The 19,673-nt window shown below is 30.9% G+C and overlaps 4 protein-coding genes across 4 annotated transcripts; all 4 read right to left on the reverse strand.

The window, feature by feature from the left end:
* Nucleotides 1-711: 711 nt before the first annotated feature.
* Nucleotides 712-1,380, reverse strand: LOC137809423 (uncharacterized). Its single transcript, XM_068610535.1, has one exon. The coding sequence runs from the start codon at nucleotides 1,378-1,380 to the stop codon at nucleotides 712-714; it is 669 nt and encodes a 222-aa protein (XP_068466636.1).
* A 5,035-nt stretch (nucleotides 1,381-6,415) lies between these two features.
* On the reverse strand, nucleotides 6,416-6,811 carry LOC137809422 (putative CCR4-associated factor 1 homolog 9). Its single transcript, XM_068610534.1, has one exon. It carries the CDS (start codon nucleotides 6,809-6,811, stop codon nucleotides 6,416-6,418), a length of 396 nt encoding a protein of 131 aa, XP_068466635.1.
* A 4,373-nt stretch (nucleotides 6,812-11,184) lies between these two features.
* Nucleotides 11,185-12,045, reverse strand: LOC137809421 (putative CCR4-associated factor 1 homolog 11). Its single transcript, XM_068610533.2, has one exon. The coding sequence runs from the start codon at nucleotides 12,043-12,045 to the stop codon at nucleotides 11,185-11,187; it is 861 nt and encodes a 286-aa protein (XP_068466634.2).
* Nucleotides 12,046-17,416: 5,371 nt separating this feature from the next.
* LOC137809420 (putative CCR4-associated factor 1 homolog 11) lies at nucleotides 17,417-18,289 on the reverse strand. Its single transcript, XM_068610532.2, has one exon. The coding sequence runs from the start codon at nucleotides 18,275-18,277 to the stop codon at nucleotides 17,417-17,419; it is 861 nt and encodes a 286-aa protein (XP_068466633.1). The 5' UTR covers nucleotides 18,278-18,289.
* Between the last annotated feature and the right edge of the window lie 1,384 nt (nucleotides 18,290-19,673).

Here is a 19,673-nt window from a genome sequence, read left to right on the forward strand (position 1 = left end):
TTCATCTATAATAGAGGGAAGAACTTTCTTCAGTCTTCCTGGTAGCACTTTCGATATAACTTTATATATGGCCCCCACTAGCGAAATGGGTCTAAATTGGTCAAGCACACAGGGATCCCTGACTTTGGGTACGAGTGCAATAAATGAAGCATTACACCCCTTCGGAATGTAACCGGTTTGATGAAACGCCTTCAGGACAGCAACAAAGTCTTCTTTAAGGTGATTCCAACTCTTTTTGATGAAGTTAAAGTTGAACCCATCTGGGCCTGGGCTTTTTGATCCTTCACATTGCCATACAACATCCTTAATTTCTTCCTCAGAGAACCCTACTATCAGCCCCAAACTTTGTGCTGTCGAGATAGTTTGGAATTCAACCCCATCAAGTCGAACCTCGAGATCCTTTGTTGCTTTGAATCTGGCTTCGAATAGCTTTTTTGTTTCCATCCGGACAGTGCTAGGCTCTTCACTCCAACATCCACCAACCTCAACCCCCTTCACTTCATTCCTTAGTCTTCTCCACCTTAATGACGAGTGGAAGAATTTTGAACAAGAATCACCATATTTGAGCCAATTAATTCTGGCCTTCTGACGAAGCAGGGAGTCTAGCTTTGTATTTGTCTCCCAAAGCCTTCTTAGGAGATCAATCCTTACCTGCCTCTCACTTCCTACACCTTGGCTGTCACAATCTTGTTGATCGAGGTTCTCCATATCCTATAAGATAATCCTCTTGGTAGAGTTTAGGTTACCAAAGACATCCCTGTTCCATATTTTTAGATCAGCTTTCAGTAGCTTGAATTTTTCCTTCAGTCCTATTATATTATCTTCGTGGTTTGCATACGACTTCCACCTATTAGCCACCATCCCTTCAAATCCCCGTTCCAAATGCCAAGCATCAATTGTTCTAAACGGTTTGGGCCCCCAGTCCTTATCTAAGCACTTTATCACCAACGCACAATGGTTAGAGACTTCCCTCTTCTGGACATATTGCTTACACATAGGCCAGCACTGCAACCATTCTTCAGAGACAAGAACTCTATCAATTCTACTCCTTGCCACTCCATTCGGTTTGTACCAAGTAAACTTTTTCCCCACAATGGGTAGCTCCAGAAGCATGTTTGACTCTATAAAACCATTGAAGCCTTTTATCTCACTTTTAAAGTCAGCCGTCCCTGCCCCTTGTCTTTCTATCCTCCTTCTTACTGCATTGAAGTCCCCACACAAGCACCACACTGTAATTTGGGATGAATCTTTAAAGCTAGATAGTTCCTCCCATAGAGACTTCTTTTCTTTCTGAGTGCACCCAGCATACACATTAACCACACAACACTTGTGGCCAGAAATTTTGTGTTGGCCCACTACTGCTATGTACCCCTTCCCCATTACGTGGCTCTCATAGTTAAACACTTCTTTGTGCCACATTGATAAGAGGCTTCCATTACCATTGTCCCCACCATTGTGAATCCAACCAATACTATTATCTCCCCACAAAGCAAAGCACCTGGCTTCCGTGACTTGAGCAACTTTTGTTTCTTGTATACATACAAATTCTACCCCTTCACTATGTATACATCGCTTCAAATACCTTGCTTTCGTCCCTCCCCCTAGCCCTCTTATATTCAAATTAAAGATCAGCATGAGAAACGTTATGATCACCCACCTCTAATTTCTTCATGAACTCCACATCTCTGTCTTCCATACATTGTAGTTCATGGACTACCTCTTCTTCCTCCTTACGACACACTAGCCCAACTTGTTTACCACGACCCCATATATCTGCAGGCTCCTCCCTATTTCCAAGGATGCGTACACGGGTATTGTAGTTAACAATATCCCCATCTGAAATAGAGATTATTGGCAAACCTTCACTTGATAGTAAGTTCTTCCTCGCCTGTGACATCCTCTCGCTCAACCTTACAGACCGCCTAGGATGGGAATTAGGCTCCACCAATTCTCTAAGACCATTTGTCTTTCGTTGTCTAGATGAACTGGCGCACACGTTGCCCAATTTCCTTCCCTCCTCCTCTGTCTCAATCATGCCATTCATGTCCAATTCCCCATTCTCCCTTGTTGTCGACGCAGCATCAGGGTTTAGAGTGCCCATCCTTCTGTTTTCCCCGTTGCCTCCTTGTGCACAATTGTACCCGACCGTGCTTCGTTCCTGATTTGTTCCTACATCAGCCTCTGTCTCCCCCTTCCTTATGGATAGCAGTGTTCCGCCACTTAACATTCTGCGTAGCCCAAAACCCCCATCTCTCCAAGAGTGGGCCTCGCTATTGTCCAAGCCCAAAGGTGCTTTGGGTTCACTTTGTGCACCCCTACATTCTATTTCCACCACCAACTTGGCCAGGTCATCATGCGCTAGTGGGTAGCTTTGTGGGGTAGGTTTCCCCTGGTACACTCCAGCAGTCTCCGCAGACTCCTTCTGACCCACAGTTCCCTCTTTGGTGAATAACCAGGGTTCTTTTCTCTGAGCACTAGGGCTGCTGGTAGCAGATACCTCTGAATGCGCCCCTTTTGTCCTATTCCCACTTCGGATCTCCTCTCCTTCCGTCTCCACCTCTGATCGGCGATCAGCCTTTCCGTCCATGATCTTCTCTTCCCCACTCCAGCCCGTCTGTGTTGTTTCCTCAACATAGGTCTCAGACGAGGTAACACTGTCGGAGGATTCAAACAGATTCCGATGACATGTGCATTGACCTCCGGGTTTTGCAGGTTGTTCTTCTTCAATGAAAATGCTAAGCGTTTGGCCATTAATCCTTATCTTTTTAGAAACTCTAGCACTACAGTTCTTGAGCAAACGAACCTGGAGTCTCGCATACTCCAGATTTTCCCATTGCACCGTTGATTCATCTACCGATACTAGAGTGGCTGTCTCGCCTACCACCTTCGAAAAACAGTCTGTGTTCCACATAGTCAAAGGAATCCCATAGCATCTCACCCACGCAAGTTTGTGGCCTGCAACATGTTCCGCCGACCATGGATCAATATTCTGAAAAATACTTTCAAACCATTCCTTATTGAGTTTGATCAGCTCCTCCAAGCTACTCCCTTCTCACGGAGTAAGCAGGACAAGATTGTCCCCCATATACCTCACCCTAATCATACTCATCCCACCTCTCACAAATTCCTCCCCCAGTTGTTCATAGTCCAGCTCCTCCCTAAACTCCCCTATCACATTGGATTCCATCCACGGCAGGACCTTTTGTTCTGTTCTTATAATCGGTCCTTTCCATCTCATTTGAGAACCATTTCTCACAGCATCCGCATATGACTTCCCTTTTGATTTCACCTTCCACACCTCTTTTGTTCTCTTCTGAGCCTGCGTGGTAGAGGTTTCTGCATGAAACTCTATAGGATTTTTTGCCTTCTCTTTATGTTGCACCCCATTTTTATTGCCCCCCTATTAGCTCCATCCTCATTCCTTCTGTATCTTGGGACGTTTACGTGTAGTTTCTTGTTCCCAATATATATTTGGTCTAGATCCCTCTCTAGCCTCTCCACATTCCTCACCTCAAAGAATCTTACAAAACCAAATCTTCTCCCCCATCTATTGAGTCTTCTTGCAATAAAGACTTCCTTCACCCTTGCCCATCTTCTAAAAATCTTAAACATGTCCATTTCTACATACCCGTTTGGGAAGTTAGCGAAGAAGAACGTAGTAAAGTTCAAGACTTATAGAAATAAAAATATTAACAAGATAAAGTTCAAAACAACATCCTAAAGTCCTCAAGCCTCTGACACTTGTACACATCTACTCGTGTACTTCAGTTATTACAGTTCACAACACAACAGGTAAAACAAGGATAAGCTAGTAAAAATAAATTTTTATTATATACACAATTAAATCAAAAAAGAAAACCAAATTACATATATCAGTTTCTCAATTATTTAATCTTCTTCAAATCCCAACATAAAACAATCACATGGATCTACACATCCAGGATATTCAACAAACAGAATAAAAACTAACGCCTTTCGGAAGACCCGTATTAAGTAAGTCCTACCAGAGACTATAACACCTGATCCAAAGATTATCAGTGAATCCAAAAGAAAGGATCAAGGTAAGTTCAATACAAAGTCGTGCATCTCATAGGTCACGACGTGCATGAACTCCCCCATCAGCTTTTGATCACCTCCTGATATCTTAGTCTATGTGACTTAGACCATCAAGTTCGAAGATCTCTGTTACCACATAGACACCAATACTTAATACACAAACAAACATTAGTCCATATATTATCCCAAATGTATAAATTCAATTTCATACCATTTTCATCATACAATATCATTTAAAATGCAATCCACAACATTCAAAGTCTTATCCTATTTAACATTAAAAAAACAACACATAAATACTAAACCATCAAAATATAATAGTTTTACAAGTTTAAACAATATATATAATCAAACAACACAATATATAAACAAACAACATTCCTGCAAAAGAAATTGAATATTGGGACCACGTCAAGATCTTCTAACCTAGGATACTATTAAAAATTAAAGTTAGCTTCTTTTACCTTAAATATCTTACTCTATTTGAAATTCTACCTCAAAGAGGGAACCACTTCAAAATTTATGAACCTATAGCAAGTTATCCAAATATTAACAAATTTAAGTATGAGTTTAATCAAGTTGAGAGAACCACTTTTTTCAACTGGCCCCACTAAGATTGAAGACTAAATCATAGAAAAAAAAAACAGAGAATAAGGAATAAAAAAAACTTACTATGTTTGAAAATCTGATCGGGTAGAAATGTATCCTAACTCTTCAGGTACATGTTGATCAAATTTTGGAATAGATGAGGTTTGGAAGAGAAAATGAAGAGAGAAAGAAGAAAAGAGAAGATGAGAGAAAGATGGAGAAAATAAGAAATGAAAAATGGAGAGAGAGAAAAGATGGGGGCGGCTGTATTTTTTTTTACGGCTTTTACGTTTTTTATAATACATTAAATCGAAATACGGCACCATTAACTTATAAAAAATATAAAATTATTTTTTTATTTTTTTAATTAAATAAATATTTTGTTAATATTGGTTTAACGTAACAGAGTTTTTTTAATGTTGAACATTAATAAAATTGACTTTGCTTAACTCTAACGAGACACAATGTTTTTTTTTTAAAGAGAGTTAAAAACATAAAATAATAATGTGGGTTAAACGAACACTAAATTAAATAAAATTTTAATAAAAAAATTAACCTGAATCAAACGAATTTTAAATTTTAAATTTAAATATACACTCGATTTACATGTGAGTGTGAATGACAAAAATGTCCTAATATTGAGGATAAAAATATTTTTTGGAACTCTTTTTCTATATCACATTTCTGGATTTGGAATTTTAGAACACTTTTCTCAATTCCATAAATTATTTTTCGGAACTCATTTTTAGTTTTTGTTTCCTGAATCTAAATATTTATTATCTCTTTTTCAGGATATGATTATAAGTAAATCATAACTGATTTATCTAGTTTAGAATATTGATATATTTAAATTTAAATTAATTATTTTATATCTTTTATGTTACATTTTTTGGTTAATTTTTAAAATTTTAAAATCTAAAACCAAAGATTATATTTAAAATATTATACTATGGATCTTTAACCAAAAATTAATATTTTTATATTAAAATATAACTGAATAATAAACAAAAATAGATATTTTTATATTAAAATATAACTGAATAATATTAACTTATACCAGGTGAATTGTTTGTTTTATTTTTAATTATAACTGTAAATTAGACTAAAACAACGAGTCGTATTTTCCATCTACTCATTACTGTATTCATAAGAAAATGATAAGCATTACAATATTATTATTTTTATATTATTTGTTTGATTGAAATTAATTTTATTCCTAATAAATTTACGGAATCATACATCTATTTCGCAATTGAAAATTTTGTTAATTAGTATATAAAATGAAAATAAAATAAAAAATACAAAACAAAAGAATAGTACAATAACAAAGCCATCTAATTTGCGACTATTATTTCCAAGCCATATAGAACACCTGCATGTTTTGGTAAGTTAAACTCTGTATGAAAATAAAGAGTTTTAATTTTATTGAAAACATGTAGAGTGACTGAGCTATCGGAGCCTGCATGATGACTTCTTCTGCCACTATTATTCAAACCTAGAGAGTCAGAAATTTTGTCTAAACCGCCGTGAAGGTTTGGAAAAAATTTGATGAGATGTTTAACGTCGTATACTCTGTATCCAAAAAAGAACTTAACTAGTTGAAGAAAGTCACACAAGTTTGTTGGTAGAAATGGTTGCATATAAAAAAAGCGTTGGCTCAATATCTTCACCATGTACCCAAAATCATAGGCACCATGGAAAGTAATCCACTGAATATTATTGTTGCAGAGCAGTCCTGAAAACATCATTAGCTCAGCGAATCGCACACTACTCACTCCAAACTTTCGATTCTTCTCTTCTCAAAATCCATGCCTTGACGTTGAAGGAGGGCGATGGAGTGAGGAGCATGAGGATGTTGTGTCACATCGAAGTTGAATTCCCAAATGAAGCGGTTGGAGGTTCCAAAGGTTGGAAGGTTGTCATTGCTGTCCGAAAGGGTGAGGCCTACTTGAATGAGGTGCATATTGTCCACGTTAGCTTTCATCACTGCGTAGTTATTTTGTGGTTGTCGGAATGCTAGATGCGACTGAAAGACGACGCCAGGGAACTCCGTATCCATTGAGATGAAAGAGTATAAGGCAATGACAGAACGAATCAACTCGAACTCCGATTCAAGGTTGTAAGACCACACTGATCTTGTTATCACAGAATCGCAAGGGAGAGTCATGTTGTTGTTGCTTTCTCTTTTCATCTCTCTTTCTCTTCCGATATCTTTTTCTCTTCCAATCTCTCTTTCTCTTTCCTTCAAGAACAACATAACAACTACATCAATCCTTCTCACTACACTACTTTTATAGCCCAATCGAGCATATCTTACAAAAGATAATAAGATATAATTGATTTCTTCAATCTAATCTTATAATCACACTTATTATTTATTTATGGTATGATTCAAGATATTAATTAAATATATCAAGATTGAGATTGCCTTTTCCTTTATTAGAGTTTCTTAGATTTAAAAAAAAAAATATATAAGATTACACTCTGAAATCTTATCTTACTTCATCCAGTGTACTCTCACTTGACATTTATTTACAAAATTTTATCTTTTTAATTGATATATTAAAATTGCATATAATTATTTTATCTATTTTACGTTATTTTTTTAGCTGATTTCTAAAACTATTCAATAAATAATCTATTAAGAAAAATAATAATCAATTATCTCAATTTTGATAATGTATAGTTAATTAATTATATGATATAATAATAAATTTAATTTTTCCGATTGTGCTTCTAAATATAATAAATAACAATATAATTAATTAAAAAATTGTAATTATTATTTTTTTCAAATTTTTTTAATAAACTATTTACAGTGTTATCTTATAATCAATACTTACTTTTGATATTACTCTTCTATCACCTTTAACAACTAGGCGATTTTATTTTTATTTATTTATAATATAGAAGTTCACCAACAATGTGATTTACTTTTTTAATATAACTATTCATCAATTATAATTTTATTACTTTGTTTAACTTGTAATTTAAATTTAAGGTTTAACGATAAAATTAAAATTTAAAGGCATAAAATTTAGCTTTCAATCATGAACTATATTAGCTGGATTAAACAAATATTAATTCTGAATATTGGAGACATTATACGTAAGTAGTTCATAAATAAAAATATAATGAATTACAAAATTGTAATTATTATTTTTTTAATAAACATTACAAGAAAATTATGAAATAGAAACCAATCTTAAAAAAACAAAAAATAATTAGTTTACATGTTTTTTTTAATTTATATTATTGTTAAATTATTTCTAAATTAATATCTAATTAGCTATCAAATATTTTGTTACCAAATTTAAAATTTAAATAATTAGTAATTAAATAGATAAGTAGTTCATCAACCTTCTTTCTTTAACTTTACATCCTTTTTCTCCTTCTTCCACAAACAACATAAAGTTTATATGTAAAAAACACATTTTTTAAGTTAAAACTAAAAATTACAGACAATTACAGCCTAAATTTCAGTTTATTTAAAAATATTTATCTTGTCTAATACAAACTATATTTATAAAATGAAAGTACTGTACAAATTAATTTAATCAACATAAATTGGTTATACGATATTTATTATAAAAAAAATACATTGATTATTATGTATAATTTATACGTTTTACTTTTATCTGATAATTAAGTGATAAAATGAGCAATTAAATATTTCTATTTGAAAATATTATTTTGTTTTATCTTTATATCTATATATTTATTCTTTTATCACAAATATCTTTATATCATTATCTCTTTTCAGTTAATAACTTACTTTAATTATTTTCATATATTACTTTTTTTTATAATTTCGAATGATGGAAATATAATTTATTTCTACTACGTCACAATTTATTTTATTTCAAGAATTATTGATTAGAATATCATAAAATTATATACAGTAATAATTTGTCTACTATTTTTTAACAGCTCAAAAAATATATCTAACTGGAACCACACAAGTTCTATCGATTTTTATACAAATTTGAAGTTTCTCAAAACATTCCTAATATGTGATTAAGACTTGTAGAAATACAAATATTAAGAAGATAAAGTTCAAACCAACATCCTAAAGCCCTCCAGAATCTCTGACACTTGTACGATCATCTGCTCGTGTACATAGTTCAATTATTACAGTTCACATCACAACAAGTAAAAGAAGAGTAAGCTAGTGAAAATAAATTTTTATAATATACACAATTGAATCAAAAGAGAAAACCAAATTACATATATCAATTTCTCAATTATTCAATATTCTTCAAATCCCAACATAAAACAATCACATAGATCTCACATGGATCTACACATCCAAGATATTCAACAAACAGAATAACAACTAACGCCTTCCGGAAGACCCGTATTAAGTAAGTCCTACTAAAGACTAACACCTGATCCAAAGATTACCAACTAATCCAAGAGAAAGGATCAGGGTAAGTTCAATACAACTCAGGTCGTGCATCTCATAGGTCATGGTGTGCATGAACTCCCCCATCAACTTCTCATCACATGATATATTAGTCTATGTGACTTAGACCATCAATGAAGCTCGAAGATCTCTGTTACCACATAGGCACCAATACTTAATACACAAACAAACATTAGTCCATACATTATCCCAAATTTATAAATTCAATTCCATACCATTTTTATCATACAATATCATTCAAAATGCAATCTACAACATTCAAATTCATATTTAACATTAAAAAAAACAACACTTAAATACTAAATCATCAAAATCTAATATTTTTTACAAGTTTAAACCATATATATAAATAAACAACCCAATATATAAACAAACAACCCAACATATAAACAAACAACATCCCTGCAAAAGAAATTGAATATTGGGACCACATCCCCTCCACATCCAGATCTTCTGACCTAGGGTACTATTAAAAATTAAATTAAATTTAGTTTCTCTTACCTTAAATTCCTTATTCTGATGGAAATTCTACCTCAAACCGGGGAACCACTCCAAAATTTATGAACCTATAGTAAGTTATCCAAATATTACCAAATTTAAGTATGAGCTTAATCAAGTTGAGAGAAACATTTTTCTCAACGGGCACCACTAAAATTGAAGAATAAATCATAGAGAAAAACAGAGAATAAGAGATAATTAAAGTAAAAAAAAATTTACTCTGTTTCAAAATCTAATCGGATAAAAATGTACCTAATTTCTCATTTACAATATGGTGTGATCAAATTTTGAAATAGATGAGGTATGGGAGAAAAAATGAAGAGAAAAGAGAGAAAAGAGAAGTTGGGAGAGATGGAGAAAATAAGAAAAAAAATTGAAAGAGAGAGAAAAGATGGTGGGGGCGGCTGTATTTCTTTTTACGACTTTTACAATTTTTGCACTACATAATATACAATAAGTTTTTTATAATACATTAAATACTTTTCTTTATTCATCATATCATATGACAAGAAAAAATTAATTTAGCTTCCAAATATTAACGTTAATTGAATTAACGCTATTAACTTATGTTAATACAACTTTAATGCAACACAGAAATTTAATTTTAAAAAATAATTAAAAAAACATAAAATTATTTTTTATTTTGTAATTAAATAAATATTTTTTAATATTGGTTTAACTGATAGTATCAGTCTGTTTAATGTTGAATATTAACAAAATTGACTTAGCTGACTCTAATGAGACAATTTGTTTAAAAAAGAGAGTTAAAAAACATAAAATAATAGTGTGATTAAATGCACCATAATATAAAATTTTAAATAAAAAAATTAACCTGGATCAAGCGAATTTTAAATTACCAAATTTGAACCTATACTCAATTTACATGTGAAATGACAAAAATAACCTAAATTCTAAATTAAAATAGGGGTGAGGATCAAAACTATTTTTGGAAACCTTTTTCCGGACCACGTTTCTAATTTCTGGATTTGAATTTTCACAACACTTTTCTCAATTCCATAAATTATTTTTCGGGAACTCATTTTGTTTTTGTTTCCTGAATCTAAATATTTTTTTTTCAGGATATGTATAAGTAAATCATAACTGATTTATCTATTTTAGAATATTGATATAGTTAAATTTAAATTAATTATTTTATATATTTTATTTTACATTTTGTTGTCAATTTTAAAAATTTTAAAATCTAAACCAAAGATTTTATTTAAAATATTATACATTATCGATCTTTAAAAAAAAAATTATATTAAAATATAACTGAATAATATTAAATTATACAAGGTCAATTGTTTGTTTTATTTTAATTATAACTGTAAATTCGACTAACACGAGTCGTATGCAAAATAAATAAGTTTTCTTTATATTGATTTATTCCATCACAACATAAATGTTAATGTATTCATAAGAAAATGTTAAGCATTACAATATTTTTTTATATTATTTGTTTGATTGAAATTAATTTTTTAATAAAATTCCTAATAAATTTACGGAATCATACATCTATTTTACCAATGTTAAATTGAAAATTTTGTTAATTAGTATATAAAATGAAAATAAAATAAAAAATATAAAACAAAAGGATGGTACAATAACGAAGTCATCTAATTTGCGACTATTATCTCTAAGCCATACAAAACACCTGCATGTTTGGGTAAGTCAAACTCTGTATGAAAATATAGAGTTTTGATTTTATTGAAAACATGGAGAGTGACTAAGCTATCAGAGCCTGCATGATGACTTCTTCTGCAACTATTATCCAAACCTAGAGACTCAGAAACTTTGTCTAAGCCGCCATGAAGGTTGGGACAAAATCTGATGAGATGCTTAATGTCGTATACTTTGTATCCAAAGAAGAATTTAACGAGTTGAAGAAAGTCACACAAGTTGGGAGGTAGAAATGGTTGCATATAAAAAAAGCGTTGACTTAGTATCTTGACCATGTACCCAAAATCATAGGCACTATGAAAAGTAATCCACTGAATATTATTGTTGCAAATGAGTCCTAAGAACATCATTAACTCAGCAAATCGCACAATGCTCAATCCAAACCTTCGATTCTTGTCAAAATCTATGCCTTGACGTCGAAGGAGGGCGATGGAGTGAGGAGCATGAGGATGTTGTGTCACATCGAACTCATAGAAGTTAAATTCCCAGATGAAGCGGTTGGAGGTTTCAAAGGTTGGAAGGTTGTCGTTGTCGTCTGAAAGGGTGAGACCCACTTGAATGAGGTGCATACTGTCCACGTTAGCTTTCATCACTGCGTAGTTATTTTGTGGTTGTCGGAATGCTAGATGCGACTGAAAGACGGCGCCAGGGAACTTCGTATCCATTGAGATGAAAGGGTATAAGGCAATGACATAACGAATCATCTCGAACTCCGATTCAAGGTTGTAAGACCACACTGATCTTGTCATCATAGAACTATAAGGGAGAGTCATGTTGTTGTTGCTTTCTCTTTCCATCTCTCTTTCTCTTCCCATATATCTTTTTCTTCCGATATATCTTTCTCTTCCTGTCTCTCTTTCTCTTTCCTTCAAGAACAACAAAACAACTACATCAATCATTCTCACTACACTACTTTTATAGCCCAATCAGACATAACTCACAAAAGATAATAAGATATAATTGATTTCTTAATCTAATCTTATAATCACACTTATTATTTATTTATGGTATGATTCAAGATATCAATTAAATTCATCAAGATTGATATTGCATTTTCCTTTATTAGAGTTTCTTAAATTTAAAAAAAATATAAGATTAAACTCTGAAATTTTATCTTACTTTATCCAGTGTACTCCCACTTGACATTTATTTACAAAATTTTATCTTTTTAATACATATTTTAAGAGTTGATAATTTTAGAATCACAAATCATTTATCTTTTCTATCTCAACCCACAATGAAATCTAGTTATCTTATTTATTTTTTAGCGGGATATATTTAAAATCTAAATATTTATTTTCTCTTTTTGAGGATATGATTATATATGTAAATCATAAGTAAACATTTTTTAGTTGATTTCTAAAACTATTAAAAAAGTAATCCATTAAGAAAAATAATAATCAATTATCTCAATTTTTATAATGTATATTTAATTAATTATAGGATATAATAATAAATTTAATATTTCCTATTGTGTTTCTAAATATAATAAATAACAAAACAATTAATTACAAAATTATAAAAAAAATTTCAATTTTTTTAATAAATTATTTACAGTATTTATTATCTTGATAATGAATAGTTATTTTTGATAGCTCTTTCATAATCACTTTTACCAAAAGATTTATAAACTCACTATACACATCCAAAATCACTGTACTTTTTAGGTTTTTTGACCATGATGGGGTTATTTTTTTTTGTTTTTACCAAAATGGGGTCCGTTTAAAAAAAAATTACAAATTTAGGCAAGTCGTGCCTAATTGGGACGACTTCATATGCAGAAGTCGTCTCAATTAGGCACGACTTCTACCATGTCATACTAAAGTCGTGCCAACTTGGTACGACTTCTGCCCTGTCATACTGAAGTCGTGCCAACTTGGCACGACTTCTGCCACGTCATAATTTTTTTATTTTATTTTTAATTTTATTGTTTATATATTGGGTACTAAGTTATGTAATGTTAAAAATTAATTTCTTCTCATCATTACGTGTTATGTAAAATCATTACTTCTCAAGCTATTTATTTTGCAAATTCACAACAATAATTCTCTATTTATTTTCCAAATATAATAAATTTTCATTTATCTATTTATTTCCAAATTCAATAACAATTTTCTTCATTTTTTAATTAATCAAATAATCAAGTTATTGTATTACATTACCGTCAAACATGATCCATACACGATTATTCAATTTTTTGTTCCTTAAAACTAACACTCTTAAAAAATTATGTATCAAATTAATTTTTAACATTACATAACTTACTATCCAATATATAAACAATAAAATTAAAAAAAAAATGACGTGGCAGAAGTCGTGCCAACTTGGCACGACTTCAATATGACATGGCAGAAGTCGTGCCAAGTTGGCACGACAAAAAAAATGACATGGCAGAAGTCGTGCCTAATTGGAACGATTTCTGCATATGAAGTCGTGCTGAATTGGCACGACTTGCTTAAATTTGTAATTTTTGTTTAAACGGATCCCATTTTAATAAAAACAAAAAAAATAACCCCGTCATGGTCAAAAAAACCTACTTTTTACACTTGAAATTCTAGCCTCCACCGACATTGATTTATCTTTTTGTAATATGGACAAGAAAATAAGTTCTCAGCATTATTTATTTTTGAACCTTCTTTCTTTTCTTCTATTTATTGTTCTTATTGTATATTCCACCTTTAGAATTGTGTTTTTACATGAACAACTTATATAGTTTCGACTCATCATTCTTTTTTGCTCTTTAGCAGGTAAGACATTTACCAATTCTCAATCTCACAAATTGAGAATTGACAAATCTTTCGCCTAAAATGATTTTTTACTCATATTTTTCTGGTATAGTAACCCATAATTTTTTTGAACAACATTATTTCATTGAAAAAGAGTTTCTTAAGAAGTTAACTTTATTTGTTATACTCAAAAGTTAAACAACAAAACTTTTAATTATTTATGTATCTTTTTGACTTGCATATTTTTATTCTTTATTGTCAGAGTATTCCTTCTTGAAATTGATAAATTTGAAGTTCATAATTCTTATAAAATTTATTTTTAACATGAAAAAAAAACATCTTTTTGCCTCCATAGGTTATCTGTAACTTCACTATAGGTTATATATTATGCAACATGGGCATAGTGAAGATGACAGCCTTTTATCATTTAGACTCCATTAATCACTACCCTACACCACTTACACCCTACTCCTATTACTAGCCATATTTTGGATCATACACTCTTTCTGATACTTCATTTGAGCCACAATTGAATTTTGAAACAACTCAGAAACATCATAATTTTCTTACTATCTCCTAATGATCCAATGCTTCAAGATGGTTGATCATCCATGCAGTCCGTAACTTATATTCATCATTATCATAAAAGAGTGGTGAACTCAGAGATAAAGGCTTTGATTGTGCTTGAATAACACTCAATGAATTAAATGAAAAAATGTAAATATAATTGGAAACTAACTACATAAACCACATATCATATATGATATCCTATATTTCTAGACATAATAATATTGATAAATTATGATCACATATTCAACAATTAAAAAAATATAAAGAATTGAATATAAAACAAACTGAATAAAAAGTATATATGTGATAGTTATTCTAGTGAGAATTTGAACAACAACTAACAAATTGATTCCTTGTACCTTAAAAAAGAGCTTCTAATTGAAGAATAATAATTTGTCTCGATCGTAATGTAAGAAATAATATTAATAAGATAAAGTTCCTAATACATGATTATGACTTATAAAAATAAAAATATTAATAAGATAAAGTTCAAAACAACATCCTAAAGTCCTCAAGTCTCTGACGTCGTATCTGCTCGTGTACATAGTTCAGTTATTACAGTTCACAACACAGTAAGTAAAACAAGGATAAGCTAGTAAAAATAAATTTTTATTATATAGACAATTAAATCAAAGGAGAAAACAAAATTACATAGATCAATTTCCCAATTATTCAATCTTCTTCAAATCCCAACATAAACACAATCACATGAATCTACACATCCAGGATATTCAACAAACAGAATAATACTAACGCCTTCTAGAAGACCCGCATTAAGTAAGTCCTACCAGAGACTATAACACCTGATTCAAAGATTACCAGCGAATCCAAGAGAAAGGATCAGAGTAAGTTCAATACAAAGTCGTGCATCTCATAGGTCACGGTGTGCATGAACTCCCCCATCACCTCTTGATCACCACCTGATATCTTAGTCTATGTGACTTAGACCATCAATGAAGTTCGGAAATCTCAATTACCACATAGGCACCAATACTTAATACACAAACAAACATTAGTCCATATATTATCCCAAATGTATAAATTCAATTCCATACCATTTTCATCATACATTGTCATTCAAAATACAATCCACAACATTCAAAGTCCTATCCTATTTAACATTAAAAAAACAACACTTAAATACTAAATCATCAAAATCTAATATTTTTACAAGTTTAAACAATATATATAAACAGACAACACAATATATAAACAAACAACCTTCCTGCAAAAGAAATTGAATATTGGGACCACGTCCCCTCCACATCCAGATCTTCTAACCTAGGATACTATTAAAAATTAAAATTCGTTTCTCTTACCTTAAATATCTTACTCGGATTCTACCTCAAACCGGGAACCACTCCAAAACTTATGAACCTATAGCAAGTTATCCAAATATTAACAAATTTAAGTATGAGCTTAATCAAGTTGAGAGAACCACTTTTCTCAACTGGTCCCACTAAGATTGAAGACTAAATCATAGAGAAAAACAAAGAATAAATGATATCTCATAAGCTACAACACGACGTGATCAAATTTTGAAATAAATAAAGTATGAGAGAGAAAATGAAGAGAGAAAGAATGGAGAAGAAGTTGGGAGAGATAAAAATAAAAAAGAAAAAAAAATTGAGAGAGAGAAAAGATGGTGGAGGCGACTGTGTCTTTTACGGATTTTACAATTTTTGCACTACATAATTCAAAATTAATATACAATAAGTTTTTTATAATACATTAAATATTTTTTTCTATTTATTACAAGAAAACATTAAATCAGTTTCCAAATATTAACGTTAATCGAAATGCGACTCCATTAACTTATGTTAATACAACTCTAATGCAACATAGAAAAAAATAATTAAAAAACATAAAATTATTTTTTATTTTTTAATTAAATAAATAGTTTGTTAATATTTGTTGAACATTAATAAAATTGACTTAGCTAACTCAAATGAGACACAATATTTTTTTTTTAAAAGAGAGTTAAAAAACATAAAATAATAATGTGGGTTAAACGAAAACTAAATTAAATAAAATTTTAAATAAGAAAATTAACCTGAATCAAACAAATTTTAAATTATTAAATTTGAACCTACACTCAGATTTACATGTGAATGACAAAAATGCCTTAAATTAAAATAAAGGGAGGATAAAAATATTTTTGGAACCCTTTTTCCATACCACATTTCTGGATTTGGATTTTGAGAACACTTTTCTCTCAATTCCATAAATTATTTTTCGGAACTCAATTTAGTTTTTTTTTCCTGAATCTAAGTATTTATTATCTCTTTTTCAGGATATGATTATAAGTAAATCATAACTGATTTTTCTATTTTAGAATATTGATATAATTAAATTTAAATTAATTATTTTATATATTTTATGTTACATTTTTTTGTCAATTTTTAAAATTTTAAAATCTAAAACCAAAGATTATATTTAAAATATTATACATTATCGATCTTTAACAAAAAAAGAAATTTTTTATATTAAAATATAACTGAATAATATTAAATTATATCAGGTGAATTCTTTGTTCTATTTTTAATTATAAACTAAAACGAGTCATATTGTCCCATCTACTTTTTTAAGAATGCAAAATAAATAAGTTTTCATTATATTGATTTATTTCATCACAAAATAAATGTTACTGTATTCATAAGAAAATGTTAAGCATTACAGTATTATTTTTTATATTATTTGTTTTTATATTATTTGTTTGATTGAAGTTAATTTTTTAATAAAATTTCTAATAAATTTTCAGAATCATACATCTATTTCACCAATATTAAATTGAAAATTTTGTTAATTAGTATATAAAATGAAAATAAAATAAAAAATACAAAAAAAAATGATATAACAATAACGAAGCCATCTAATTTGCAACTATTATCTCTAAACCATACATAACACCTGCATGTTTGAGTAAGTCAAACTCTGTATGAAAATATAGAGTTTTAATTTTATTGAAAACATGGAGAGTGAGTAAGCTATCGGAGCCTGCATGATGACTTCTTCTGCAACTATTATCCAAACCGAGAGACTCAGAAACTTTGTCTAAACCGCCATGAAGGTTGGGACAAAATTTGATGAGATGCTTAACGTCGTATACTTTGTATCCAAAGAAGAATTTAACGAGTTGAAGAAAGTCACACAAGTTGGGAGGTAGAAATGGTTGCATACAAAAAAAGCGTTGACTCAATATCTTGACCATGTACCCAAAATCATAGGCACTATGAAAAGCAATCCATTGAATATTACTGTTGCAAAGGAGTCCTGAGAACATCATTAACTCAGCAAATCGCACAATGCTCACTCCAAACCTTCGATTCTTGTCAAAATCTATGCCTTGACGTCGGAGGAGGGCGATGGAGTGAGGAGCATGAGGATGTTGTGTCACATCGAACTCACAGAAGTTGAATTCCCAAATGAAGCGGTTGGAGGTTCCAAAGGTTGGAAGGTTGCCGTGGCGGTCTGAAAGGGTGAGGCCCACTTGAATGAGGTGCATACTGTCCACGTTAGCTTTCATCACTGCGTAGTTATTTTGTGGTTGTTGGAATGCTGGATGTGACTGAAAGACGACGCCAGGAAACTCCGTATCCATTGAGATGAAAGGATATAAGGCAATGACTGAACGAATCAACTCGAACTCTGATTCAAGGTTGTAAGACCACACTGATCTTGTCATCACAGAAACGCAAGGGAGAGTCATGTTGTTGTTGCTGTCTCTTTTCATCTCTCTTTGTCTTTCGATATCTCTTTCTCTTTCCTTCAAGCACAACAAAACAACTACATCAATCCTTCTCACTGCACTACTTTGATAGCCCAATCAAACATAACTTACAAAAGATAATAAGATATAATTGATTTCTTTAATCTAATCTTATAATCACACTTATTATTTATTTATGGTATGATTCAAGATTTTTTTTTTTTTTTTTATCGGCAATGAATAAATTGAATTAAAAGGGATACTTCAGGGGTATCCCAACCCATATACATAATTCTGAAGGGTACTCCCCCTTGCTCTTAGAACAGAAATATGACTTATACTACAACAAAACAACCTCAAAAAATTATATATAGTTTCATGAGCACCATCATAACCTTCACCCTTACCATCCTATAGAAGAAATACAGCATATAACTAGAGCTACATAGTGCAGATCCCAAATAAACAACCCAAATGCAGCTTTCAAAAAAAACATCTCAGAATATAATATGTATGTGACAGCAACCCAAGCCAGAAACAATATCATACTCCAAACGCATGGCATTGAGTGCTTGATATTCAGCAGCCAACACACATTGTTGGTCTACGTTGAACTTGTTAGATCGATCAAAGATTGATTGCCTACTTCTTATTCTTCATTCTTCATACATGATCTTCATACATGGTCACTACTAGCTTTCATCAGCCACAAACTGCCCATCCTGGCCACTCCTCAGCCGAACCTGAACCCTACTCCATCTGCTACAGCCTGCAACATACTGTTCTTTCCAATGCTCTATGCTCCAGTGGCTCTGTTCTGCCTGATGGGGACATGATCGATCCCGTCCTTTTTATGCTGAGAGACGTAGCCTCTACCATCCTCCGCTTAGAGTCCCCACAAAAATTGATTCCATCAAAATAATATGGTATGATTCAAGATATTAATTAAATATATCAAGGTTGGATTGAATTTTTCTTTATTAGAGTTTTTTAGATTTTAAAAAATTATAAGATTACACTCTGAAATCTTATCTTAGTTCATCGAGTGTACTCTCACTTGACATTTATTTACAAAATTTTATCTTTTTAATACATATTTTAATTTTAGAATCACATATCATTTATCTTTTCTATCTCAACCCACAATTAAATCTAATTATCTTATTTATATTTTAGCGGGATATATTTAAAATCTATATATTTATTTTCTCTTTTTGAGGATAGGATTATATACGTAAATTATAAGTAACCATTTTTTTTAGTTGATTTCTAAAACTATTTAAAAAGTAATCTATTAAGAAAAATAATAATCAATTGTCTCAATTTTGATAATGTATAATTAATTAATTATAGGATATAATAATAAATTTAATTTTTCCAATTGTTTTTCTAAATATAATAAATAACATAGTAATTAATT

This window comes from Phaseolus vulgaris, chromosome 2, assembly GCF_051622355.1.
Source record: "Phaseolus vulgaris cultivar YP4 chromosome 2, ASM5162235v1, whole genome shotgun sequence".
In the NCBI taxonomy this organism is placed as follows: domain Eukaryota; kingdom Viridiplantae; phylum Streptophyta; class Magnoliopsida; order Fabales; family Fabaceae; genus Phaseolus; species Phaseolus vulgaris.